The 27244-nt window shown below is 36.0% G+C and overlaps 5 protein-coding genes across 8 annotated transcripts; 3 read left to right on the top strand and 2 right to left on the bottom strand.

Annotated features, from left to right (window-relative positions):
• Window positions 1–471: 471 nt before the first annotated feature.
• On the top strand, window positions 472–3589 carry LOC125195717 (probable folate-biopterin transporter 7). Of its 3 annotated transcripts, none has more exons than XM_048093893.1 (3): window positions 472–959; window positions 1575–2647; window positions 2919–3589. In XM_048093893.1, exons 1-2 carry the CDS (start codon window positions 704–706, stop codon window positions 2630–2632), a joined length of 1314 nt encoding a protein of 437 aa, XP_047949850.1. In that variant the 5' UTR covers window positions 472–703; the 3' UTR covers window positions 2633–2647; window positions 2919–3589. The 3 variants fall into 3 exon arrangements, with proteins under 3 accessions (XP_047949850.1, XP_047949851.1, XP_047949849.1); XM_048093894.1 differs by having other exon boundaries at window positions 2922–3589; XM_048093892.1 differs by lacking the exon at window positions 2919–3589 and having other exon boundaries at window positions 1575–2760.
• LOC125195718 (dirigent protein 22-like) lies at window positions 2795–3432 on the bottom strand. Its single transcript, XM_048093895.1, has one exon. It carries the CDS (start codon window positions 3430–3432, stop codon window positions 2884–2886), a length of 549 nt encoding a protein of 182 aa, XP_047949852.1. The 3' UTR covers window positions 2795–2883.
• Window positions 3590–10767: 7178 nt separating the features above from the next.
• LOC125196658 (CSC1-like protein At3g54510) lies at window positions 10768–14871 on the top strand. Its single transcript, XM_048095262.1, has 10 exons — window positions 10768–11072; window positions 11351–11494; window positions 11785–11848; window positions 12054–12266; window positions 12357–12548; window positions 12667–12965; window positions 13242–13521; window positions 13790–14068; window positions 14225–14458; window positions 14573–14871. Exons 1-10 carry the CDS (start codon window positions 10789–10791, stop codon window positions 14729–14731), a joined length of 2148 nt encoding a protein of 715 aa, XP_047951219.1. The 5' UTR covers window positions 10768–10788; the 3' UTR covers window positions 14732–14871.
• A 39-nt stretch (window positions 14872–14910) lies between these two features.
• On the bottom strand, window positions 14911–16589 carry LOC125196659 (annexin D3). 2 transcript variants are annotated; one of them, XM_048095264.1, is made up of 6 exons: window positions 16429–16589; window positions 16187–16332; window positions 15800–16027; window positions 15515–15727; window positions 15338–15427; window positions 14911–15265 (listed from the first exon to the last, which is right to left on the bottom strand). In XM_048095264.1, exons 1-6 carry the CDS (start codon window positions 16502–16504, stop codon window positions 15062–15064), a joined length of 957 nt encoding a protein of 318 aa, XP_047951221.1. In that variant the 5' UTR covers window positions 16505–16589; the 3' UTR covers window positions 14911–15061. The 2 variants fall into 2 exon arrangements, with proteins under 2 accessions (XP_047951221.1, XP_047951220.1); XM_048095263.1 differs by having other exon boundaries at window positions 16187–16353.
• Window positions 16590–21494: 4905 nt separating this feature from the next.
• On the top strand, window positions 21495–23111 carry LOC125192982 (annexin D4). Its single transcript, XM_048090671.1, has 5 exons — window positions 21495–21648; window positions 21734–21906; window positions 22012–22227; window positions 22317–22613; window positions 22683–23111. Exons 1-5 carry the CDS (start codon window positions 21531–21533, stop codon window positions 22890–22892), a joined length of 1014 nt encoding a protein of 337 aa, XP_047946628.1. The 5' UTR covers window positions 21495–21530; the 3' UTR covers window positions 22893–23111.
• Window positions 23112–27244: the final 4133 nt, after the last annotated feature.

The following is a 27244-nucleotide window of genomic DNA, read 5'->3' on the forward strand; positions in this document are numbered from 1 at the left end:
CCTCCATTTTTAAAAATGAAAATTTTAGAACTTGCATAAATTTTAATGTAAAATTAGTAAAAGAGGAAGATAAAATTGATAAATAAGAAGAATGAAGAAAAAGAATAGTCAAATTAGTGATTATAGATTGTGGGGCTATTTTTTAAAATGGAAAATTTTTATTTTTAGGAAACTGATAAAAAAAAATCTACTTTTAGGTATTATGTTGTCCAATTCTTTATTAGTATTAATTTATTTTAATTCAACTAAAATAGAGTGGGTTATCAATTGAAAATGATAATTGAAACACAAAAATCCAAAACTTGGCGAAACCACTCCTTAAATTTCTCATATCAATCGGCCCAAATTTGATTCTCGATAACCTCTTCTTTCTTTTTGTCTTTTTTTCCTTTTTTTTTTTTCTTTTTTTCTTTTTTTCTTTTTTTTCATTTTTTGATTTTCCCTTGCGTTTCTTTTCTTTTCCTTTCCTTTTCTTCCTATGGTTTTGTAACCTTTTCATAACACACATGGTAAGATCTCCACGTTCCTAATCACCAGAAACTTCCCTCCTTCGGTTGCTTCCCCATTAATCATTACAAAACACCACCCGGATATTCCATCTCCGATGCTGCTCACAATCACCATCACTACCGATCCCCAATGAACAATCCCTTTTACATCTCCACACTTTTCCGGATTTCTCTCTCGTGAACGATTTGTGGCAATGGGGATGGCGTCGGAGATTGACAGGAAGAGGAAATTTCTGCTAGGGATTGGGTATTTCGTGCAGGGGTTGAGGTGTTTCCCATGGATGGGGGTGAATTTCTTCCTCAAGGATGGGATGAGAGTCGCTCCCGCCACTCTTCAGATCCTTCAGAATTCCGCTAATTTGCCTATGGTTGCTAAACCCTTGTACGGTATTCTCTCCGATTGCGTCTACGTCTTCGCCGAGCACCGTATCCCCTACATAGCCTTTGGAGGTATCCAAATTAATTTCCCCCAATTCATTTCTTTCAATACAAATTACCTAGAATTACAAGCAGGATATTTTCACTTAGTGTGAATTGTGAGAAGGCTAATACTACTACTGTTGAATTGAAGCGTCAATGAGAGTTCAATTTTTGAGATTATGGTCAACTTCTTTTTAACAGGAATATAGGGTATTGGTTTGGTGCTTGTTCTCCTTCATACTCACTTATGCTGACAATATGAGCCAATTGAGTCAAGCCTATGTTTTATTCAGCATACTAGTGTGAATTTGATGAAATTTTATGTTTTGTGTCTTGGTCCAAGGATACTCAACGTTCATGTTGTTTGTTTGTTCATGGCTGTTTAAATAGCCTAATGCCTGCTATGAGGCGATACTTCTTAGTTCACTGATATGCTGTCGAATGTTACGACTAGAATGCCAACCTTTTGAGAAAATTGGAATTGATAGAAGACTAGGAGTTACATGCCCTTTCTCAAAAATTTGTTCCCTCTCCCCTCTTTCCTAGGATGAGGTGTTGGGGAGTGTGGATACCCTTGATTAGTTTTGACACTGAATTCACGACATGAATTATTGTTTTTCTGACGGAGTGATGAATATTTTGCAGCATTCCTACAGGCAATCTCATGGATGGCAATTGCAATCTTTGCAACTTCAGGCATCTCCTTCATGTCGATTACATTTTATCTCCTTCTCGGGAATTTGGGCGCTTCTATAGTTGAGGTTGCAAACGATGCCATGGTGGCAGAAACTGCGAAACAACCCACTACTTCCAAAAATACCAAATCCTCTTCATCTGGTGGCGGCCTGCAGTCGTTTGTCTGGATGGCCTCATCGATAGGTGGAGTTCTGGGAAATCTTGTAGGCGGTATTGTTATTGATCGATTTGCCCCACGGATGATGTTTCTAATCTATGGCATTCTCCTTTCGATTCAATTCTTGATAACCGCACTAATCCGAGAGAGCAGTCTAGCCTTACCAAAGAGTTCATCCCTAGGTTTTAGGAAGCAATTATCCGAACTCTCTGCTGCGCTCAAGAAGCCGGACCTTTTGTATGCAATCATCTGGTTTTCTTTTTCCTATGCTGTGATCCCAGCCTTAACAGGCACCATGTTCTTCTACCAAACTCAACATTTGAAGATTGAGTCATCACTACTTGGGATATCAAAGGTGGTGGGTCAAGCCGCAATGCTTCTATGGGGTGTTGTTTACAATAACTACCTCAAGTCAGTTTCATCTAGGAAACTGATCATTGCTGTTCAGGGGACCATGGTCTTTTTCATGCTGTCAGATTATCTTTTCGTGAAGGGGTTCTATCAGAACCTTGGTCTTCCAGACTCTTTATACGTTATCATACTCTCCAGCTTGCTCGAGGTCCTCTACTTCTTCAAGATTCTACCCTTCAGCGTTCTGATGGCGCAGCTTTGCCCACCGGGCTGTGAGGGCTCCATAATGGCGTTTGTCATGTCCGCCATCGCGCTTGCCTTCATAGTGAGTGGCTACCTAGGCGTCGCCCTCGCCTCCTATTTCAGGGTAAATGGAGATGATTTCTCGGGCCTGCCAGAAGCTCTTCTGGTGCAGGCAGCATGCACGCTCGTTCCCATCTTCTGGGCGTCGTGTGTTCCACTAGACAAGGAGGCCAAAGAAAAGCCGAAGGAGAACTAGACGATCGCTTGCCAGGTTTTGTAATACCTCTGTTTATGTCTTATTTGGTTCTCTTAGATTTATATGCCATTAATGTAATCTCAAGCTTAGTAGGTATAAATTTTTCAATAGAATATATATTTATTTTACTGAATTGTGGAACTTTGATTTTATTAGTGGTAATAAAGCAAGAAAATTTATTCTCCTCATTTCATTTCAATATTATAAAAAAGCTAAAGAAAACAACCCAACATTAGCAGAAGCAGATCCTTTCAAAAGTGATTGACAGAGACATTGTATTGGACAGTAGCATCTCCTGTCTTGGCATCAAACCAAACGGTATGTGCCAAAGCATACCCTCTTGCAAACCTAAACAGCCCGCTCCCGCCTACGATCGGCATCTCTCTCACGTTGTCCATCACGTGGTTCCGCCCGAGCATGCTCAAACTGCTCCCATTGTACTTCCCTTGCGTGAAGCAGAAGTTCACCACCATCAGCAGCCCCAGATCATTCTGAGTCGCCACCGAGTACATCCCCTGCGCCCGGCCGATGATCTCCGAGCCGCGATCCGCGCTTCGGGTGAGTGCATCGTCGATCATGTATGTAGCTCCGAACCCCAACCCTTTGCCGGCGATGATTTGCACGGCGGTCGGATTCCTCCCGCCTGGCCGGTCCTGGAAGTAGAAGTGAAGGTGGCTGGTTTTCTCCGTACGCGTCGCAACTAAGGTTTCGACGAAGTCGTCCTCGAGTGAGGAAATTGTTGAGAGTGAGAGAAGTATGAAGTTGAGGATGAAGAGAGTGCAAGTATAGGAAGAGGCCATCTTGGATATGCTTTCATCAAGTGCTTTGGCCAAGGGATTTATATAATAGACGAAGATTGCTTTTGATTTTGGTTTGCTTAGTTAAATATATATTGCAAGAAAGCTACTCATTGCAAATTTGCACGCATGCCGTCGAAATTGAATTGCTTGCTTTCTATTCGAGTAAAGATGTGTCATATGTTTCTATATTTAAGGAGACAGTAAACCTACTGAAGATTATTGTATTTTATTTGTGCAACTACGTAAAAGGTAAAAGTTGTTGCCCCCTAAAAATTCAAAGTGGAAGAGTACAATTAAGAATTCAATACTTAAAAACAAAGGATTCAGCAATTACAGGCTAGCTTTGTGGAAATGATGATTGTCACATAAATTCCTCACCTCACTCTGCTCTGTCGATCAAAAAGGGGGGGCTGAGCTAGCAAATATTGCAATATACAGATTTGATCGAATACTAGAAATTAAGTATATGCGGAATAGTAACATAAGTATAACTTAGCTATACTATTAATCGAAAGATTTATTGCAAGAAGAAAGATATGAGAGACTATGACGTAAGTCATAAGACCATCTCCAATGGTACACTAAAACCTAAAATGAGATATATAATTGCTCCAACAGTACTTAAAAAAATAGTATTTTTGGTTTTTGAGAAAAAAATATAGTATGTCTTTAGGTTTATGCTAAATCAAAACTAAAAGCTTTTTTAAATATTGTGAGTAAAAAGGGTATAAATATGGAGAATATTTTTTTAAATTTAAATTTAGTGTAAATGGCCGGAGATGCTCTAAGTTTGCAATAAGAAAGAATTTGATTTCATAAATATAATATCACGCAATTATTAGAAATATGAATTTTTTACACAAATTTCAAAATTTACAATGATACGAAGTGAGGGGTGTCAATTTCCAATGACGGCAAATTCCGGCTAATTTAAAATGATACGGAGTGTGATGGCAAAGTTTTCATGACGTGAAAATGAGATAACAAAATTAAAGCGGATTTAGTAAGTCTACAAATTAAATCAATATCGTTTTAATATCAAAATTAAAAAAATAATGGATATGGGATGGCATTCGTCTTCTCCAAATTTCATAAACAAAACTAAAATATAGAAATATTGTACCCAAGGTTTTTTTTATTTTGAATCATAAAATACGAGTTTTTGGGTTATTTCACGTTAAAATGTCAAATATTTTAGCTTTTAATAGATCCACAAAATCGTCTACATTCCGTACTACCCAATTTTATAAAGAGTGAACTGCATAAACGGGCCCTAACTTTTCAGCTTGTTGCACCAGAGATCCCTAACAAAAAAAAAATCTCATCACAGGGATCTAACAAAATATACAATCACAAACCACGTTTTTTCGGACGATAACACCCTTAGGCCCTTATAGGGCATTCTCATCTAATTGCTCCAGCATGCTCTGACGCAGCCTCTGCAACATAAAATACGAGTATTCAAGCTATTTAATTCACATTAAAAGAGATTTTAACCCGAAATAGATACAAAATCGTCATCTCTATTGCCTTTTTCCACTCTCTTCCCTTCTTATCTTAGACCATCTCCAACCGTACGCTAAAACTCATTTTTGGTGTAGATAATTTCTCCAACCATACACCAAACTCAAACTCATTTTTGGGGTTTTCAATGAAATAACACCAAATATGGTGTTTACTCCAAAATTTTGTTAGAGAAATACTAAAAAATGGTGTAAACTTAGGTCATCTCCAACCATTTACACCAAACTCAAACCCATTTTTGAGTTTGGGTCACACCAAAAAGTAGTTTTACTCCAATCATTTACTCTAAACTCAAACCCAAAAGAATATTCCATATTTATATTCTTTTTATACCTTTTTCAATTATACCTACATGTTTACTTAAATTACATATTAGTCCCACAATATTTTATTAATAATTTATGTAACTTAAATAATTATACAAATTTTTTTTATTAATATATTTATATATTAAATATACTTTATATTAAAAAAAATTACACTACTTTTAAAATTAAATACACTAAACTTGCAATAATAAAATTCAAATATAAATTGAAACTCATTTAAATATATCGCAATTACATAAAACATATCAAAATAAACATAAAAAATAGCTATAATTCAAGACTCGAAATTTGTGTATTGTTCCCACAAATGATCAACTAGCGCATTTTGAAGTTCCAGATAAGCACTTTTATTTCTTATTGCGTCATATCAGGTCATATACTCTTGAAATAATAACAAGATTTTTTTAGCAATATTCGTTCCTATTTAGTAAATTTATTAGTTATTATTTGTAAAAAAATATAATTTATTATAATATGGTCAGCTTGATAATTTCTATTTAATTATTTTTATTAGAAAAATATATGTAAATTCCGTGAACAAATTGTGTCTAAATTATGTTGCTGATAGTTTGAATCAACTATCAAGTACTAGTACTAGTACACAAATTGACAGTATACAAATTGGCCGCCGGCTGATTCAACTATCAAATTAATAATAAGGACTATTATGCAATATTTAAAGTTTTTTGCAGTAGATACTCAATTTTGGTGTTCACTTCAAATTTGATGTTGTTTGATTAAAAAACCCAAAAATGGGTATGGGTATGGAGTATGGTTGGAGCACATTTTTACACCAAAAATGGGATTTGGTGTATGGTTGGAGGTGGTCTTAAAGATGGTGTAAATGGTTGGAGTAAAACTACTTTTTGGTGTGACATATACTCAAAAATGGATTTGGGTTTGGAGTCAATGGTTGGAGATGGCCTTAGAAAGTGTATACGCATGCAAACTTTTGTTACTCCTTCCATCCCATTTTAGGAGATTCGATTTTCTATTTTAGTTTGTCTCACATTAGGAGTCCCGATTAAAATATTCCATAAATATTAATAAGCCGCTAACATTTTATTATAAAACTAATATATAAAAATAAGACTCGTATTTCACTATTTTTTTCATCAATTTTTCTTTACATTTCTAAAAATTCGTATTGGACTCCGTTAGGATTTAGGATTCTTACAAAACAGGAGAATTTCGAGAATATTTATATTTGGACTATAAAGTAACCAAATAACGTTAATAACACAAGCATCGCATATTTTTCGTTTACAACTTATATGTGCATGAATTAATAACACGACTTTAAGTCTTACACGAGTGATCTACGTTGGAGCTGTGAATTATATATTTTAAAAATCATACCACATAAATATATATAAAATAAGAAATCGAAAAATAAAGTTTTCTTTACACAAACCCTGTACATCTTTTTATCATTGCTATATATCAACATCTTACATATTTCCGTCAAAATAGTCCTAGTATGTACTAGAATCAGTGGCGGAGCCAGGAATTTTGTGATGGGGGCCTAAGAAGAAATTTTTTTTAGCTCTATTACCATTAATAGTTACATGTATCTCTTGATGGTTTTAGTTTGCCATCAAAATTAATCACAAGAAGACTTTTTTGATGTTTTTGTCATAGAGATCTTAAAAATAACGGGATGTTTGTAGATATGTACTACTATTACTTAAAAATTAAATGCACATCAAGCAAATTTAATCTAATCAAGAACAATTGATATAAATACTTTGTGATGTCCTTAAAAAAGAATTCTACCTGCTATTAAATAAGTTTTTCATAAGTAAAGCAAAACAGTTGAATTATAGATACTAGAAAATTTTGATAAAACTATTAATTATATTATAATACTAATAAAAAAACTAGTTTAAAATACAATATTGTATAATATAGTATATTACATTATTTACAAGTTATTGAACAAATAACATCCTCTCAAACTATAATCTTTAAAAGTCATTTATTAAATATAACATATCTCTTAAAAGTGATTTAACAATAAAAGTTATTGAGTAAATATAGCAATCTCTAAAATATAATTTGACAACAAATAAATTAGAATAACAGTGGGTAAATATTTAAAAATAACCTCTAAAAGAACATTGGGTAAATATTGCACATAGGGAATGATGATTTGACAAGTACGCAATAGGCTAATACTGATACTGAAAAAGTTTTAGCCGCAGCAGAGAGTCGAACTCTACACCACCGTGAAAGTAAGATCCAAAGCCTAGATCACTTGCCATCTGCGCTATAATAATTTTAAGGAATATTTCTGAATATATATATTATAGGAAAACTCTAATGGCTGGGGGGCAAAAGGGCCCCCATGCCCCACCATAGCTCCGCCTCTGTATGGAATATAGTGATATAATAATTCTAAAAATGTGTAGGTTTAAATCCCATAGTTAGATGAAGAGTGAACTGCATAAAAGGGTCCTAATTTTTTAACTTGTTGCATCGGAGACTCCTAACAAAAAAAAATCTCATCACAGGTATCTAACAAAATACATAATCACAAACCTTGTGTTTTTTGCCAATTTTCTGACGAAAATGTCCAAATGGGTTGAAGGGCAATTTAGTCTCACTATCCCCCAAACCTAAACAACCCTGCACACTACTCTGGCAGTACTACACTATCTACAAGTGATTTGTCAAATCATAGAGGATTTTGTTTCCACTTTTCTATGATGAGTACCTGCAACTAGGGGTGTCGAAACGGGTACCCGCGGGTACCCGCACCCGACGAGTCGGGTACCCGCACCCGACTTTGGCCGAAAACTTTGTCCCGATACCCGTCCCGCAGTGAGTCGGGTATTACCCGATACCCGAGTCGGGTATCCCGCACCCGACACCGCGGGTACCCGACCCGAAGCCAATTTTTTTTTTTCCAAATCTTCTTTTTTTATTTATTTGTATAGTTTATAATACAAAATACTACTTGTTGAATGTTGTAGATTCTCACTTTAACCCTTTAACTTTATTAATTAATTTTGCTGAGAATTGAGATGAAGCATGTAATGTAATTGTAATATTTGATTCTCTGCCTTCGTGTGTTTCCAAAATTTTAAGTTAAAATGCTTAATTTCTCCTTCTATATTGTTTACATACTGTAAATAAGGAATTAGAAACTTATATTTTTTTAAAAAAAATTGAAATATCTGCTTCAAATTTTCATGTTACAAATTACCACCTGTAAATATGTAAATTCAAATTCAATTACAATGCCAAAAAATCCAAACTCCTAAATTCATATCACCATTCAAAAAACTAAATATGAAAAATTAACAAAGTAACCAACAATGTCTCACTTTCATCAAAAGTAGTAAATAATTATAACCAAAAGTCACCAAATATTAAAATTAAAAATAAAAAATTATAAAATATTAATATACATATCGGGTATGTCGGGACTAACGGGTTACCCGAGCGGGTATCGGGTATACCCGATACCCGCAAAATCCAAAATAGTCATACCCGATCCCGCCCCGTTACCCGACTCCATCGGGTATCGGGTATCCGTTACCCGATGGGTATCGGGTCGGGTTCGGGAATTACCCGTTACCCGCTACCCGTTTCGACACCCCTACCTACAACTATAAAATAACTAATACTCAATAAATTATTTAATAAATTATATCACAAATCACACAAAATAAATAATTAATACTAATAATTTATATAAAATAAACTAAATATCAACTAATTTTTTGAACTAATTATTTAATAAAACTATGCATCATTATATTTATACATATAATAATTAATTAGCCTATACCATTAATTTTTATTTAGTTTAATTAGCCCATCCCATTAATTAGCCCATACCATTAAATATTTAGCCCATGTCAAATATATTTTAAACCTAATTTACTCTCTCTCTCTCCCAGAGCGCCGATCTTCTTCTTCCCCTTCTCTCCCCTTCTCAGATTTTTCGTTGTCTGCTCTGCATCTCAAATTTCCTCCACAACTTCTTCAACCATCTACAACTCTCCAAAATCACTGCATCTTTGCCGTAACATTGTTCCAAAAACGCAAAAAAGGACGATTTGGGATGCGTTTTTAGAGTATGATTGGAGGTGTTTTCCACTGCAAATTTCCGTTTTTCAGCATCGTTGGAGATGCCCTTAGCCAGCAGATCGAAGTAATCTCGGGCAAACATACCATAATTGATGGTGTCAGTAGCCTCGGAAATTCTATCAAGAGTCGAGTTGGATGGGAGCAGCGAAGCACTCGCAACACAGTTCTTCGTAGCCGCTTTACTCTCCATAGAAAGAGGAAGAGACGAGTCGGGTGGGGGCAGCGAAGCACTAGTAGTAGAGTTCTCCATAACCGCCTTACTCTCCACAGAAAAGAGGTAGAAATTGAATGAGGAGTGAAAACCTTGAAAATGGAGTGATGGAGTGGAGTGAGATAAGAGAAAGAAAAGAGTGAAAGTGAATTAGAGGAAAGAGAAAGAGAAGTCTTTTAATGTTTATAAAATAACAATGCAAGTGAATTGGAGGGAAGAGAAAGAGAAGACATGACATTTTGGGTCATATCATTAGTAGGTGTCAGCCACAGTGCTGGAGCAATTAGACAAGAATGCCCTTTAAGGGCCTAAGGGTGTTATCGTCCGAAAAACGTGGTTTGTGATTGTATGTTTTGTAAGATCCATGTGGTGAGATTTTTTTTTGTTAGGGATCTCCGGTGCAACAAACCGAAAAGTTAGGGCCCTTTTATGCAGTTCACTCTTAGATGAAAAAGTTTGTGCTATACATATCCTATTTTTATAACCATAGTATTAATGTAATAATAATTGTGAGTAGAATATGTGGTCCACTTACCAAAAATAATTAAACAAAATGAGATAATTACGAAATATAAAAATATTATTATTTCCGTCCTCCAAATTTTGACACAATTTACTAGTATTTCAGTCCGTCCCTGAAAATTTGACACACTTCAATTTTTACCATTTTTGGTAGTGGACTCATATTCCACTAACTCATTCCTACTCACATTTTATTATAAAACTAATACTTTAAAAGTAGGATTCATATCCATCAGCTTTTTCAACTCACCTTCCATCATATTTTTTAAAATTCGTGTCAGGTCAAAGTGCGTCAAACTTTGGGGGACGGGGGGAGTAGTAAAATAAAGGTGGGAGTATTTCCTAAGACACGACAGTTTCACTTTCACGATTAAGAAATGGGTGCTGAGATTTATTATGTATGTAATAAATAAAATAATAAAATTGAAATAGGATTTACATTAAAAGTGGGAGTTGGTTAAGTCCGAAATAAAATGAAAAATGTTTGAATAACGACACAAAAACCGCATGCATATTTCATGCAACCACGTCTCCGTCGCTGAGAGTCCGCCACGTAACAAAATAGTAGGGCCCACTCCAAATCAGTAGAGAAGGAAGTAGTATTTGTTTGTGAATTTCCCCCCAAATCGAAAATCATAGAAACCGCTGTGGGATTATTGACATGAAGAAGGCATGAATGCAGAGAGCTTACTGGTCTCGGCGTCCATCAACATCGGCTTCGCTCTCTTAATTCTCTCTCTCTTCTCCATCCTCCAAAAGCAGCCTTCCAATGCTCCCATCTACTATGCCCGCCGCCTCTCCCAGCACCGCCCCGTCTCCCTCCACCCCCGCCTCTCCGTCCGCCGCCTCCTCCCCTCCCCCGCCTGGATCCGCCTCGCCCTCTCCATCACCGAGGACGAGATTCTCGACACCTGCGGCCTCGATGTCTTGATCTTCATCCGCCTCTTCAAATTCGGGTCCGTTTCAACCCATCAATTATATTTTACTCTGTTTTCCATGTATCATCCAATTCAAATCACATGGATTCATATTTCTCTGTCAATTTTATCATGGATATGATTTTACAGTTTATATTTGATATGATGATGATCTTAATGTACATCATTTCATTTGCATTCACTATCTGTGTTTAATTTCTTGGATCAAAGCTCGATCTCTTCGGATCCTGTTTATAGTGGCAAGTGAACTGTGTCAGCAATTCAAATTCTCAATTCTGTGTGGAGAATATTTGCAGGATCAATTTCTTCTTGGTTGGCTCTTTGGTCGGGTTATTTGTACTAGTCCCGATTAACTATCTAACAGGGGATGGAGAGCAAGCCGGCCATTCACATTCCTTGGATGCTTTCACAATAACCAACATTACCAAAGGCTCGGACTGGTGAGCTTTTGGTGCATTGTATCCGTCCTGGCTCTGTGCCATCTTAGCCAGCACTAGATGTTAGGAATTGTTGGTTAATGTGTTAAATTGGAGAGAGAAAAGGCGGGTGTGAGTATTAAATAAAGAGTGAAAGAGATGTGAATATTTAATTGTAAAGAGAAAATTTCTAAAAATAGAAATGTGTCATCTTATTTGGTACAAACTAAAAATGAAAGTGTGTCATCTTAGGTGGGACGAAGGGAGTACTTCATTAGTAGTTCATGTTTTTCTGAGTATTCGGTGTTCTACAGGCTCTGGGTGCATTGTGCGTGCTTATACTTCGTATCCTTTTATGGATTATACCTACTACACAAGGTAGCACCTTCTTTTGCTTTCTATGTGCATTCTCTTTTTATTTTGATCAAGTTTAAAGCATTTTGCCCAATTATTACCTAAGGAAAGTTATACGTCATGTACACGTTAATAAGTTCCAGGAATTCGCTTAAGACATGTTGTGACTTTCCTAAGTAAGACAGATTTTCTAGTTATTGTGTGAATTTGTTTCTTCCATCTATCCCAGGAATATGAAGATATTCTGGTAAAGAGGACCCAACAACTACATCTTATGAGGCATGAGCCAAATCAGCTCACTGTTTTGGTTCGAGAAATTCCGTTTTGTGAGGAACACAATGCCCATGACTGCGCTGTTGATCACTTTTTCTCAAAGTATCATCCACATTCATATCAGTCTTATCAAATCCTTTATGATGGACGCGAACTCGACAAATTAGTGGTAAGGTTACTCTAGCATATTGACAGTATTCTTTAAGGGTTGAGCCAATACAGGAAGTTCAATTGTCTTAATGTATTAACTACTTATCAGAACCAATCAAAATCGGTTAGAAAAAAAATTGAGAAGTTGAGGCATCGTTCAGCAAATAAAAAACAAAGCATGAATTTGCTCGAATCGGAAGCATTGAGAAATGATGCAGAGATTGAAGGGCTAAAGGAACAGCTTCGTGACATCGGTCACAAAATACAGTTTTTACAGACTAAAGATCAGCTTCAAGCTAAGGTAGAATTTTACTTGATGAACAATCTGTCTTGCAAGTGATTAAAGTGTTTATAACACGAGTTATTTATTTGTTATATTAGAAGTTATTGTATTATTACCATTTTTTTCATCCTTGTAGGAACTTCCGGTTGCTTTTATCACATTCAAGTCACGTTGGGGTGCTGCTTTAGCTGCTCAATCCCAGCAGACGTCTAACCCTATTATATGGGTAACTGAAATGGCTCCAGAACCGAGAGACGTACTTTGGAAAAACTTGGCAACTCCTTTCAGATACTTGCCTCTTTACAAGTTTGGTGTATATGTATCAGTAACAGTACTTACAATCTTCTTTGCTGTACCTGTTACTGCCGTTCAAGGAATTGCAAAATTTGAACGTCTAAAGAAATGGTTTCCTCCTGCTATGGCTGTTCAGTTGATGTAAGATAAATATATATCCATGAATTGCATTTGTACTCTTTGCTGGACTCATATTTGTATGAATCATCTGTATGGGCTTTTTGCATTACTTTGTAAAGCTTATTTTATGTTCACGGGAATAGAGTGATAATGGTCGTGTACTGTGATAAGTTAATTATCTTTTCCCCGACCTTTTTTCTGCTCTTGAGTTCTGTTGTTTGCAGTGAATCATGTCTTGACTATTCCCTAGCTATTAGTGTGATACCTCACACCTCTACATCTGTTTCTCTTTTGTAGACCTGGACTCAGCTCTTTCGTGACAGGCTATCTTCCAAGTGCCATTCTCAACGGTTTTGTCTATATCGTTCCATTTGCCATCATAGAAATGGCAAAAAATGCAGGCTATGTATCAAGGAGTCGGAAGGATATAAAAGCATGCAATATGGTTTTCTATTTTCTCGTTGGAAATGTTTTCTTCTTAAGTCTGTTATCGGGATCATTAATAGATCAGATTGGTGAATATTTCAACAATCCTAGGGATTTTCCTGGTCGTCTTGCAAGTGCTGCCACTGCTCAAGTAAGAAGACCAGTACTTTCTACTCATGATCATTTTTATGTGAAAACTTATATCCATCTATTTTATTGTTTTGGTTATTCAATCATTGAGTAGTTTGGAAAGGTTATATAACACAAAGAACTTTTGTTAGAGATTTTATAGTAGTAGTATGGTTTTCAGTGATACCTCAGAGTTTCTTTTTGCAATCGTTGGTTCAAGATATGCAGTCACATACAATGCTCGATGTATAATACCTTGTTCTTGATTCTCTCCTTATCCTTTGTTTCAGGCAGATTTTTTCATGACGTACATCTTGACCAATGGGCTGTCAGGATTTTCGCTGGAGATTCTACAGCCCGGGTTGCTCATGTGGGAAGTAATGAGGTCTCACATATGGGATCGTGGGAAGAAGACGCGACCATATCTTACTTCCCTACCTTATTACCGTACAATTCCCTTTGTTTCACTCTGCATGTTGATCGGCATGGTGTATGCAGTTGTGTCACCATTGCTCCTTCCGTTTCTGGTTGGCTATTTTTGTCTGGGCTACGTCGTGTTCATAAACCAGGCCGGTTTCCTTTCCTCAACTACAAACTATATATAGCATACACTCTCACACTTTGCTGGCCACATATAATTTTCGTATTCATAGATATTTTCTAGCAAAAATTTGATGTGAGAAGATTACTATGGCAATGATATAGCTCTTTGTTGCATCTTGCAGATTCAAGATGTGTATATAACTACTTATGAAACATGTGGCCAGTATTGGCCCTACATTCATCACTACACCGTGGTTGCAATCGTGATCATGCAGATAACGATGATCGGTCTATTTGGACTCAAATCAAAGCCTGCAGCTTCTTTATGCACAGTACCTCTATTGGTCCTCACTCTGCTCTTCAACGAATACTGCAAGGCCCGCTTCCTACCCACATTCTATCAGTTCTCAGTCAAGGTAGGCGCATATTTACAACATTTATGTTAGGCTTTATTACATCTGTTTTTCGTCAAGGGGGAGATCATTTCTATCTTAATATCCGATTTTTAGAAGAGAGTTTTTCGTTTGCAGGATGCAAGGGACAGGGACGATTTTGATGAAAAAACGGACTTGATGGAACCCAACATACAAAATGCCATTGAGGCATACAGCCCTCCCTGTTTGCGACCACTGGATCTTGAAGAAGGGGAGTCGAGTTCGATGCAGCCATTAATAAATGCCACCACGTAAAACTTTCTACTTCCCACTTCACTAGTCTTCTTCTACACATTGTTTTTCTGCTGCATGAGTTTGGCAGATAACATACAGAACGATGATTGCTGCTTGTATAAATTCTCTCTCTTGATCTTGCAAAACTTTCCGTTTCTATCTATCAGGCCTTAGATTTCTGATAAATATGCGAGACGAGGTTTCAAACGACAATGTCTGATCTTATTAGTACATTACACTCTGTTTTATCCATTTCACAATCAAACTAACAAATTATGTGCCCAGAAAGTAATAGGTCAAATAACACACCAATGAATCAAAACTCATTAAACGAAAGAAAAAACAAGAAAATCAGATCTTTGCTCCAAGCAAAGTCATGAGGAAGTCCTTGTAGTCCCCAGACGTGTCTCCGATGACAGCATTGTCTAGACTAGATTTATTAGCGTTAAAATACTCAGCCCGCACCTTCATCATATCAATCTCAGCCCGAGCTACAATGGCTCTAGTCAGCGAATCTTCGTCAGTCCCCAGTCCTACAATTGAAGCTCTTATAACCTGCCATTACCAGTGAAAAAAAAGGGGTTACTTCCATTTCCAGCAAAGAACAATTTCAACGAAGCAAATTACCTCGGCAAAGTGTTTCTCTGGGGTGTCTAGGCACCAAATGACCACTTTCATGACTGACTCCACAATGCCCTTTCCACAAGCCATAATGTCCTACCAAGTTAGAGTATTTCTATCAGTGATCAATTCAAAGGAAAAATGTTAGATGATAGTATTTGAGATATGAAAATGAAAAGCAACTTTGTCAATGGATGTTCCATAGTCATCCTTGTAAAGCTGGAAAGTCTTTCTGAGCTGAAATGTGTTCCTTGTCGACAGTATCCTCAAGAGCTCGTCGTCGTCTAGTTTCTTCGCTTGAATAGCTTCGCGTAGTTTAGCTGCCTCCAGCTTGGCCACGGACGAGTCCACCACTTCTTTATCGTATCTGTAGGAACTCACCAAACTGACCAGGATCTGTTGGATGTTTCTGTACTAGTTAGTGATGAGTTTTGAAGAAGGAGAAGAGTGAGGTAGAGAGAAATGTACCTTTTGGAGGGGAAGAGAGACATTGGATATGATGTCTTCTTCAAGAGAAGTGTGGAAGAGAGAGCAATAGGCTTGTCTAACAGCAACCAGATGATGAGGCGATGTGGCGCATGCTATCTCTGCTATAACCTGTAGCTCTGTTAGGTTTTTCCTTCTCGACTTCAACGCTTCATTCGCAAGCCTTGCGTCTCTTTCCCAGGGCTCGTATGTCCACAGAATCACCGCTTTCTACCATTTTCGCAGAGAATCACAAGTAAACAAACCAATCGGAAAGAATTCACATGTAAATCAACGAAAAATGGAGTAGGAGCATCATCAATTGACAATTGGAAAAATGATTAAATGAGACAAAGAAATGAAATTCGATGAAGATGCGAAGGTACGGACCCTGAAATCACCAGAGAGCTCGTCGTTGAGGCAATCGATGAGGGAGGAATTGTGAATCTGGTGATAAGTATCTCGGATGAGTCTTCTCTGAGCTGAATTTCTGCAACCGAGAATCCGTATTAATGCCTTCTCGTCCGTTCCAAGCCCTAAAACCAAACAACAATCACCTACAATATCATATACATTTTCACCGGAAATCGAGAGCCTAATTGAAACGTTAATTGGTAGGAGAAATGGCCTACTCTTGCAAGCATTGTTGATTGCTTCGCAGTCTTTATCTGGAGACGGAACCTCTTGAGGAATTCTGATCGTCGACATTTTCTCCCCTTATTTGATTTTTTTCTTGCTTAGATGGGGTTTAGTAGTTTCAGTTTCAGTTCAGTTTCTTCTCTACAGACTGTTGAAGATGAACGGTGCATGTTGCAATTTATCTTTCCTAATAGACGTTTTTGCCCCCCATTCTCATTTTATTTCCGCCCATGTCCAGGTGGACTATTATTTATGAATATTTTCATATCTGATTTAATAATTCATTGATAGACTTTTATTTTATTTTATTTTATTTTTTGGGCCAAACTGCTGGACTGTATGCCAGCTGACTTATACTTCCCATGTCCCATTAGAAATGAAACGTTTTCTTTTTTGGTTTGTCCCATTAAAAATGAAACGTTCCTATAAATGGAAACAATACTCTTTCTACTTTTCCTTCTTTCTTATTACTTTATTCTCTCTTCATTAACTCACAAAATATTACTACATAAAATCAAGTGCCGAAGAACAAATATTGCATATCTAGTGGGACGAAAGGAGTATATTACCATGATAAGATAACAAATAAAATTGCTTGGATCAAATATTTCACTTAAAATTATTGTAGGTGGCCTAAAACAGATGAAATAAATGCATAGTTGTTGGACTTTATTAACCACTGGGGACATATAGCACATCATATCCTCTACACCACTCTTACTTATTCCATGTGTTTTATCACTCCCTCTCATTCCAATTCACATGTTTTAAGAGCATCCGCAATGGTCGGCTACCCCCGGATGCTGAGGAGTTTCCATCACCTCCTTCATTTACTTGTCGCCCCCGCCCAGTTGGACAGAAGCGGGCGCAGCGGGGCTGCGGGCCTGCGGGCGGATCCCCCTATCGCCCCCGCGAGGCTCCAGGTCCTCCGCCCTCCCGGCCGCCCCCACTCGAGTACACTCTCCATTCGCGTAACCAAACGCGGGCTCAGATGTTACAGGTCTTCCGAGAGTGGAAGAACGCCACTGACCCCACGGAGAAGAGGATTCTTTTCGAGATACTCGAGAGCATGCGTGCTGATTTAGAGATCGCGAGGTCACGGCTGGGGGGTTCCGACGTGGGCTCGGATACCACGGGTGGCGGCACGACGGCGGCGGCGACGGCGGCGGCGACGAGGAGGGCGACGGCGACGGCGATGAGGAGTAGAGAGTGGCGGGGCTCGGGTGTTGAAGCCCTTTTTTTTTAAAAAAAAAAATCATGTACTTTTTTTTTAAAAATCTTTGTAATTTTTTTTTAATGGAATGGATTATTTTTCCCGTATATGTGTCGTAAATTTAATTCCTTATATCGCAATTTTAATTCCGTAAATGTAGTATATTTTGAATTGTTTTTATTGCGGCTGGCCTATGGTGGCCTAAATCTGACGTGGCAGGTGGTTTTTTTAGTGTTGCTTGACGTGGCAGAGGAGAGAATGGCTGGCCTATGGCTGACCTATTAACCATTGCGGATGCTCTAATACTATCAAACTTTATCTCTTAATAATTGTAACTTTTTTTTTTCTTTTTCGAGCCACCTTTCAACTATTGATAAAACATTTTGTTGTTACATATCATTTCGTTAATACGTACTCCAAGTGATTAAATCCTCTCTTTATCATGGCATATAAAGAGCTTTATCTTAAGTATTAGTACTTAGTATTTTGGTGGGCTCCTTTTTATGTCAAGTCGGTGTAGCATGTCACTATAACTTATTGATTATATCCATGGCGAAGGACCAATATATAGGTCTACCTTGATTGAATGACGTGGTACCTACAAAGTTATAAAGAAATGGACATGAGAAGACATTACTAATAATTTAGATCATTGTGATCTACTAATAAATATCAAAGTTGCCACTCTGTTGTGGAAAATTCGTCTCTACTTCTTTTTACATATGTTCGTTTCTTTGTAAGAATAAAATATATGATACGTATCAACGTAATCACGTTTGAAACCTTTTTCTGTTAGGTGTATCAGATCTTTTATAGGTGGCTAATCAGTTATGTACTACTACTACTTCTTTCTAAGTACTTTTACAGAGTCCATTTCCACTTCAAAAATTAGTTCTATAATATAATTAATTAATTGTAAGCTCGCAAATGCATCCCACTAACATTAGTTCTTGCAAAGACTGCCTTTTTTTGTCCTTTTTTTTTATTTGGGATGACATTATCCATTTCAATTTATTTGATTTGTTTAATTAATTGATTAAATTCAACTGTGATATGATTGAAAATAATGCAAACAAGTATTATATTTTTTGTGAGACATAGTGTTCAGCCATATCTCACAAGATAGAAATGTTAATTATTATATTTAATTTATTATTTTATCATGGATATATCTGTCACAATATTTAAAAATATTACTGTACTAGTCAATAGTATTAGGTATAAGGGCATTTTCTTCCCTACACTTTTTATCTATGGAATTATCTTACAAATCACACAAATCCAACCCATAAAACTAAAGAAGTCCTTAATTTACATAGTTATTAGACTTTATTAGATTTTTTTAATAAAAAAAATAAGATTTGAAATATATTAAACCAAACGTCACACAAAAAGAGATCAACAATAACAAAAAAAAATTAAAAAATGCATGAGGGTAGATTTGTTGAACGAGTATGAAAGATTTGACAACCCACTTCAAACAAGTTTATGAAAATCAAATCACTTAAATCGAATATCATCATTATTAAATGCTGATAATAGACAAATATGGCTGGACTATCTCACTTTAGGAATTATGGAATTATGGTTGTAACGTCCCACTAATGAGCTCCAGTAATCGACGATAATGCCTCTATTAAGAATTAATTGAAACATTTCTTTTTAGCACGAGATATTGTATTAAATGAAAACGGAATAAAATAAGAGAGATAAAGAGAGAATAAAGTAATTAGAGAGAGGATTACTTTTTATCTAAAATAGAAATGACTCAAATATATTAAAATTTTTTAAAATAAAAAAATAACTCTATTAACATGGAATGAAGATCAACTAGTGGTAAATTTTGGAATTATTCTTTAACTGTAAAATATTATTGTTGGGTGCATATTTTGACACGATTTAATTGTACAGTGCATGATAGTATATATAAACATGGTATGCAGAAAAAAAAATAGGACAAAATAATTGACATCCATTTTGCTATAATACGGGCATCCATGTTATACTGCTAAAATATACATCTCTCCACAATAGTCATTAAAAATTACTAGTAGATGATAAAATTTATTGTACTAGTTCTTATTAGTTTTTATGAGATATGTACAATTAATTACATTATCAAACGAATTATTTAAAAACGAGCACATATATATATCCCAAATTATTGACGATTATATGCAAACTTCTTACAAAAACACCAAGTTTTGTTCGATATCCACTTAGTTATTCCAATACATCTAGAGACTCGACACCTTAATTTTTATTTTTAATAATAGTAAAAGTTTTCACAGCTCATATTGTCGTTTGTAGCTTGTAATAGCCAATTGGATTTCAGACTCAATCAAATTATACAGAAGATGATGGTGATGTTGATGGTGATGGTGAAATAGAGAAGAAAATTGTAAATTGACGAATTAATTCTAAGATAAGATTGACCTACATATTTTAATTGATATCGAAATGTTGCAAATAATTAGTTTTGTTTTTTAATAACTATTGCCCATTTGTTGATGTAAATGTATTATAAAGTTAATATTTCTACCTAAAAATACTAGTAAAGTGCAAGCATTTAACTTTCAATTATGAATATTTTGACGGTAATTTAGTTTGTTGGATGTTTTCTTTAGACAATCAGTGATAGGTACTCCCTTCTTCACGTTTGTACTAACATTTAGTTATGGCACGATTTTTAAGGAATTGATAGAATATGTAATTAATGAAGTAAGAGGTGGAGTGTGAAATGAGATGGTGGAGTGTGTAATAAATGAAGTGAGTTGGTTGAAGGTGAGTCCCTCTTGACTTTTTGGTTTTTTATTTTTGTTTTGATTTATTTTAATATAGATAATGACATTTAGGTGTAATTTTAGTGAATAATGGGGTAAAATTTTATGTGCAAATATGGTAAATTTTAAATGTTACTCCAAATGTGGGACGAATTTTTATGGCAAAATGTTAGTATTACAAATCTGGGTTGGAGGAAGTAGTATATATGGAATCATTTATTTAGAAACATTGAATTATGAATGCGAAAAAATTGACAACCATGCACATGGCTCATACACTGTAGAATGGGCACGAGTTTCTCATTTTTGGATATGATAGGTGAAGCAGTCATGCCATCTACCTACCCAATACATATTTGAATTTTCATCATTTAATAGAAAAGAAACAAAAATAGTGTTAATACACACTTTTTTCATCACTATGTACTCATATAGGAGTAATATGGAGTATAGAACTCTATGTCGGTGGATGTATTTCCTGTGAGTATATGTGTGTTCTACGTTTCATATAGACGTATTATATCAAATGTTATGGAGTATTATTAACAATCTATTTACATAAATGTCTTGTCATTCTATACGTTTCAATTGCAAATTGCAATCGTATTTTAATTTTACCACATCACTTCAACTTATCTTATTTATTTGTTGAGATGTTTGAAAAATCACAAAGCCATTGCCCCTTATTATCATGTGCTAGTACAACCTTAATTATCTTTATTGTGATTTTTTTCTCTTGTATTGAAACTACTAAACCATTTAAAAATTATATTGGTGAATTCTCATCAAGTCGGAAATAGAATAAAAAAGGATAGAACTAGAGTCTAGAAACAGAAAATTTTCTTAAATTGATATACTAAGGCCACCAGAAAATATTTTAAAAAAATTAAATGAAGTGGAAAAAGTAGTAACTGTAGTAAAATTAATTAACATAATAAATTGAGACGTAACCAACGCCGAAGAAGCGATTAATAAGACTCCATAAATTAATTCCAAACATAACACAATAAGGAATTGAGGGACATAGTAACATTTTGCAGGGGTACTTTTGTCTTTTCAAGTTTCAAACATCCGAAGTCATCGTCTTAGTATAAATAAAATGCGAGAGCGCCATCACCATCTACCTTCAAATCGAAATTCCCTCAAAAAAAGAACAAATTTACAGAGAACAATGGCAGCTTCCGACGAGCTCGGATCTCTCACCAGAGCTTTCACAGGTACTTTAATTCCGCGATTTCATGAAATAGTAGTCTCTCTGAACTTTAATGCAAAATTAAATCGTGTGAAATGGTGATGGATTAGGGCTTGGAGTGGACGAGAAAGCATTGATATCGGCGCTGGGGAAGTGGCACCCTGAGCAGAAGCAGAGTTTCAGAAAGGGAAGCCGCGACTTTTTCAGAGAGGATGAGCGGCAATTCGAGCGGTGGGACGATCGCCATATCCTGCAGCTTCGTCACGAGTTTCTACGTCTCAAGGTATGTATATACATATATATGGAGGAAGATCTGTGATTCTGCGGTTTTAATATTAGATCTAAATTGAGAATTGCGAGCGAATTGAAAGGAATTGAATGAATACAGGATGCGATAGTGCTATGCGCGATGCATCCATGGGAGAGAGATAGTCGGTTGCTGAAAGAGGCGTTGTATAAAGGACCTCAATACAATGTGTTGGTGGAAATCGCGTGCACCAGATCCTCCGACGACTTGCTCGGAGCTCGAAAGGCCTATCACTCTCTCTTCAATCACTCTGTTGAGGAAGACGTCGCCTTCCACCTCCATACTCCTCACAAAAAGGTAGTAATAGCAGTATTACTCTTTTATCCCCTTTCAATTCAATTTTCCAGCAACAAACAATCTCATCTCTGTTTTTCTTTCACCTGCAGCTTCTGGTTGCGCTTCTGAGCTCTTATCGATACGAAGGCCCAAAAGTGAACGACGAAATCGCAAAAATTGAGGCCAAGGCGATTTCAGAAGCGATCAGGGCAAGTGGAAGCAGCGCCTTGGAAAACGACGACGTTATCAGGATTTTATCAACTAGGAGCAAGCTCCACCTCAAGGCTGTCTACAAGCATTACAAGGAAATTACTGGTAATTTCTTGGATCAGGATTGTGATGATTCCCACCTGATTCTGAAAGAAACGGTCCAATGCTTATGCGCACCAGAAACCTACTTCGCAAAGGTGAATGAATCAAACTCAATTTTATCGGTAGCATTTCGGATTTTTTAACCGAAAATATTGATGGTGTAGATTTTGGAGGCGTCGTTGAGGTACAATGTGGATGAGCTAACCAAAGAAGCGGTGAGCAGAGTGATTGTGACCCGAGCTGATGAGGATATGAAGCAGATTAGAGAAGAATTTAATCGTCAATTCGGCGTTGATCTTGGCAAGAAGGTTGAAGATGTGGCCAATGGAAACTATAGAGATTTCTTGCTCACTTTGGTTGCGAGATCGGATTGAAGCTTCGGTTGTTGACAATGTTTTGATTTGCTGGAATCTGAAGATCATGAACATAAAAATAAATATGTTAATTTTTTTTTAAGGATTATGGTTATTTGTTGCCGGGTGTGAGGTGAGTAAAGATGGTGTGATTTTTGTAAGGATGGCTTGTCGAGTTGTATTGAAGTTTATTTTGTGAGTGTTGCCTTCTTCGAATAAGAATAATTTGTTTCTTGGTTATTTTCTATGAAACATATCTGTTTAAATTGATTACTATATCTCTAGAGGTGAGGATACGTATAAACCTCCGTTATAATATAAATGCTCGAGTAATGAATGAACTCAGTGTGAAATGAGTTATTATAATAATTTGCATAGAAAAAATTATGAATGGAAAGAAATGGAATTGCCCTCATCCATTAGATTCGAACATAAGGCCATATATTCACTGAATGGTGCATGCGACATATCGGAGAGATAAAGAGTATTACTATGTGTTATTGTATGTATTGAATCGGTTGATTACTTCCATAGAATAAATCCCTTTAAATAGGGTTGAGCAATAATGGGTATTAAGTAATGTTTTTAGCATTAGAAATTATATAATCTATCATATATGGAATATTAATTCAATCCTCGATTTTAGAAATTGATTTATTTCTTTTCTTTTCTAAACTTTCCATCAGATCATCGATACTCAGCTTGTAAATGACATCTTCAAAACTTCATTTTTGAGTTGACTACTTTAGTCAAAACATCTATTAGAGCATCAACAATGGTCGGCGAGCGACCGGCTAGCCGATTCCCGGTGCTGGCCGTCCACTCGCCGAACCATTGCAATCGGCAAGCATGGAATCGACTAGAGAATCGGCAAGCGCTGGCCGAAGCGCTCGCCGCCATTGTAGGCTGGCGAGCGGCGAGCGACCGGGCAGCGCGCGTATTTTTATTTTTTATTTTTTTAATTTCCGAAACACTATATATACGTGAACGTCATTTTCATTTGCACCGCTTGTGTTAACGAGCCATCTCTCTCTCTCTCTTAATTTCTGTACAAGAGCAACAACGCAAAATGAGTAACGCGGGTGATAGTAGTGGTAGTAGTGATGAGGAGTACGAACGGTAAATGGACGAAGCATTGGAGGCCTATACATCCGCTAGATTTTTCAAGATATTTATAGCAGCTTTGCTTTGTTATTAAGGTATAGCTGACACTTTTTTATGAGAAAAATTAATTTTCGACCATTAGCATTCTTAGCCATAAAATATCAGTCAAACCACTCTTTAACACCTTGAAATTCAGTTTCAACATTTGATAAAACAACTTATTTATGTTTCTTCCTCCTCCATTTTACCAAATTATCTCTAATAAAGTAAAGTAGCAACGGTGGATTTTCTAACAATTGGATTACTTGTCCAATCTGCATTTGTGTAGTTATCTACTCTTAGTGCCCTTTTTCTTAAGAGTGAACTACGTAAATGGTATCTAATCTCTACTTTATATCTTTTTTGGTATTTATAAATCACAATTTTAGTACCTGATGCAATTTTCATCCCAAAATACCCTCTAAACAAGTTTATTTTTCCATGTGTCATAAAAGATATTTTGGGCATAGACAAAACTAGTACCAAAAGTGATATTATAATATCTTTTCTCATTCTCCTCATTCTTTGTACTATTATTATTAATCAATATTAATATTATTATTTTGATATTATAAATTAACAATTAATGTATTTTTTAAAATCATTTAAATACACTTAATCATAATTATAATTATAATTATATTTAATTTTTATAATAATATTATTGTTATAACAGTAAAAACTAATAGTAATTAATAAATAATTATTATTATTTTATATTAAATTAATAACTAATCAATATGGTCTTAATCAAAATTTAAAATTGTGAATTGAATTCATAATGATAAAGAGTTGAATATTTTTAATTAGGTGTTTCAACCCTAAAATGAGTATAAATAATTTAATTAAAAATATTCAATTGATTTAATTGTTTAAATAATTAATTTAATTAGGTGTTTTATTATTGATTTATATTATGAATGCAATTAGATGTATGTATAAAACACTAAAAAGAAAGAAGAAATAGAAGAGAAAAGAAAAAAAGAGGAAACATAAACTAAAGAGAAAAAAGAAAGAAGAAAGGAAGATAAAATACCAAAAAGAAAAATGAAAATGAAGAAAAAAGAAAGACGAATAAACTAAAGAAGAAAAAAAGAAATAAGAAAGGAAGAAAAAAAAATCACATATTTGGTTCTATATAATTGAAATTTCCAAAAAATCCTCCATAACAAAAAAATCACATGTTTGGAACCTAGGGTTATTTTTGTCATGGGGTACCAAAAATGATATAATATAAAGATCATGTGTGAAAGTGAAAGATGAGATACCATTTATGTAGTTCACACTTTATAAAAAACAATACTCCCTTTGTCCTATAGAAGATAAATTACTTTTCTTTTTAGTTTAGTTTCTCTCACCTAAAATGACCCGCTACAAAAAATAGAAACCCCTTTATCTCTAATTTATTTTAGAGAGAACAACATCAAATACCCCTAACATTTGCGGTTGTTGCAGCAGTGACCCCTAACAAAAAAAATTAACACCAGAGGCCTAACAAAACATACAATCACAAACGAGGTTTTTTCGGACGATAACACCCTCATATCCTTAAAGGGAATTCTTGTCAAATTACCTACAACGATGACGTTGCGCTGCAGCATGTACTGTGTGACTGTCACATCAACAAATGATGTGACTTAAAAATGTTCTTTCCTCCGTATTTCATGGCTAAAAATGTTCTTCCTCTCTATTTCACTTATTTCGCAATCATGGAGCTTGAGGATGATTCAATTAATTTTTCTTTTTATTTTATTTGAATTAAATTAATGGGGAAGTTGTATTGGAAGTTTGCCGAGGAGGGGAAAACAAGAGCTTCAAAGCTACGGAGGATTTAGCTCTGGTCTAGAAGCTAGGGGATTAAGATGGATTCTCAAAGTTGGAGGTTGTAGTGAATGCTCAAAGCCTCCTTTGAGCTTTTTACCGACGCTCCGTCGTCGAGCACGGCAAGGAAAGGTGGTGGCACCAGATTTCTATATGCCGTTCTGATTGATTTGCTGCTGAAGCGATGGATCACAGGCGGTGGAGGCGACCTGCGTTTGGGGGTGGAACCGACAACTGCAACGAGGTTGAGGAGTTGGGTTTGGTAAAAGGTGGGATTGGAGGTGGGCTCGAAGTTGTAGGAGGTGTGAAAGGTGCACGATGAGGTGGTGGGCAAGACAGGCGTCGGTGAGAGCTGCTTTGTGACATTGGGGATGAAAACCCACTCCATCCAATTTACCAAAATTTGCAGTATTCTGAAAATTTTAGTTTTTTTATTTGGGCTGTGAATTAAAATATTCCAAATAAGACATATTAGAAAGTGGAAACAAAATCGGCAGATTTGACAAGTCACTTCATGTAGTGTAGAAGTGACAGAGTGACATAGTAGGTGATAGTTGTTGCAGGTTTGGGAGGATTATGAGACTAATTTGCCCTTCAAGCCATTTGGGCATTTTGGTCCGAAAATGGCTAAAATTACCTGATTTATGATTGTATGAAATGTTAGACCCGTATGGTGCTATTCTTTTTGTTAGGGGTCACTAGTGCAACAACCGCAAATGTTAGGGGTATCTCATGCAGTTCACTCTTTATTTTATTTCTCTTAATTAATTTTCTCCACCTAACACACAAAATAAAACTACATAAAATCTTGTGCCAATCAAGGAAGGGATCATCTTCCTTGTGACGGATGAACTATGATACGATCATATCTCCTAATTATTTAGTATCTTTTATTTCACCATATTTTTTTCATATCTTTGTTTTCTTATTCAATAAGTTAGGGTAGAAGTCTAGTATTATACATAGGATAGCCTGTTATCATATTTAATCATCCAATTAATGAATCAATGAATATATTATTTTGGCCAGATGCCTTACGAAATGCTTTGAATCCATAATTTCTTACGCTACCTGCTGCCCGACGGAAGGTCTCCGCACAGAGCCGGAACGTATAACTGATCTGTAGTCGTTGCCCGATGGGTTGTAACCCGCGCTTAGCCGCCCAGATCCTTATCTCCGCCGACCCTCACGGGCGCCGGATTATCTTTATCTTGTTATTTTTTGTTTTATCGGATCGTTAGGGATTTAGGTCCTTAACAACTGGTGCTTTCATCGGTTTACTCATGTCCCGCTTTCATAATAACGGGAAAGGAACTTGGGGGAGCCACCGCCCGGATACTTTTCCGAACGGTTCTTCCCGCCGCAACAACGTCGGTGTCCGTCGTGATTATTACCTGGGACTTCAGCGA

The sequence above is a fragment of the Salvia hispanica genome, chromosome 6 (genome assembly GCF_023119035.1).
Source record: "Salvia hispanica cultivar TCC Black 2014 chromosome 6, UniMelb_Shisp_WGS_1.0, whole genome shotgun sequence".
Classification (NCBI taxonomy): Eukaryota; Viridiplantae; Streptophyta; class Magnoliopsida; order Lamiales; family Lamiaceae; genus Salvia; species Salvia hispanica.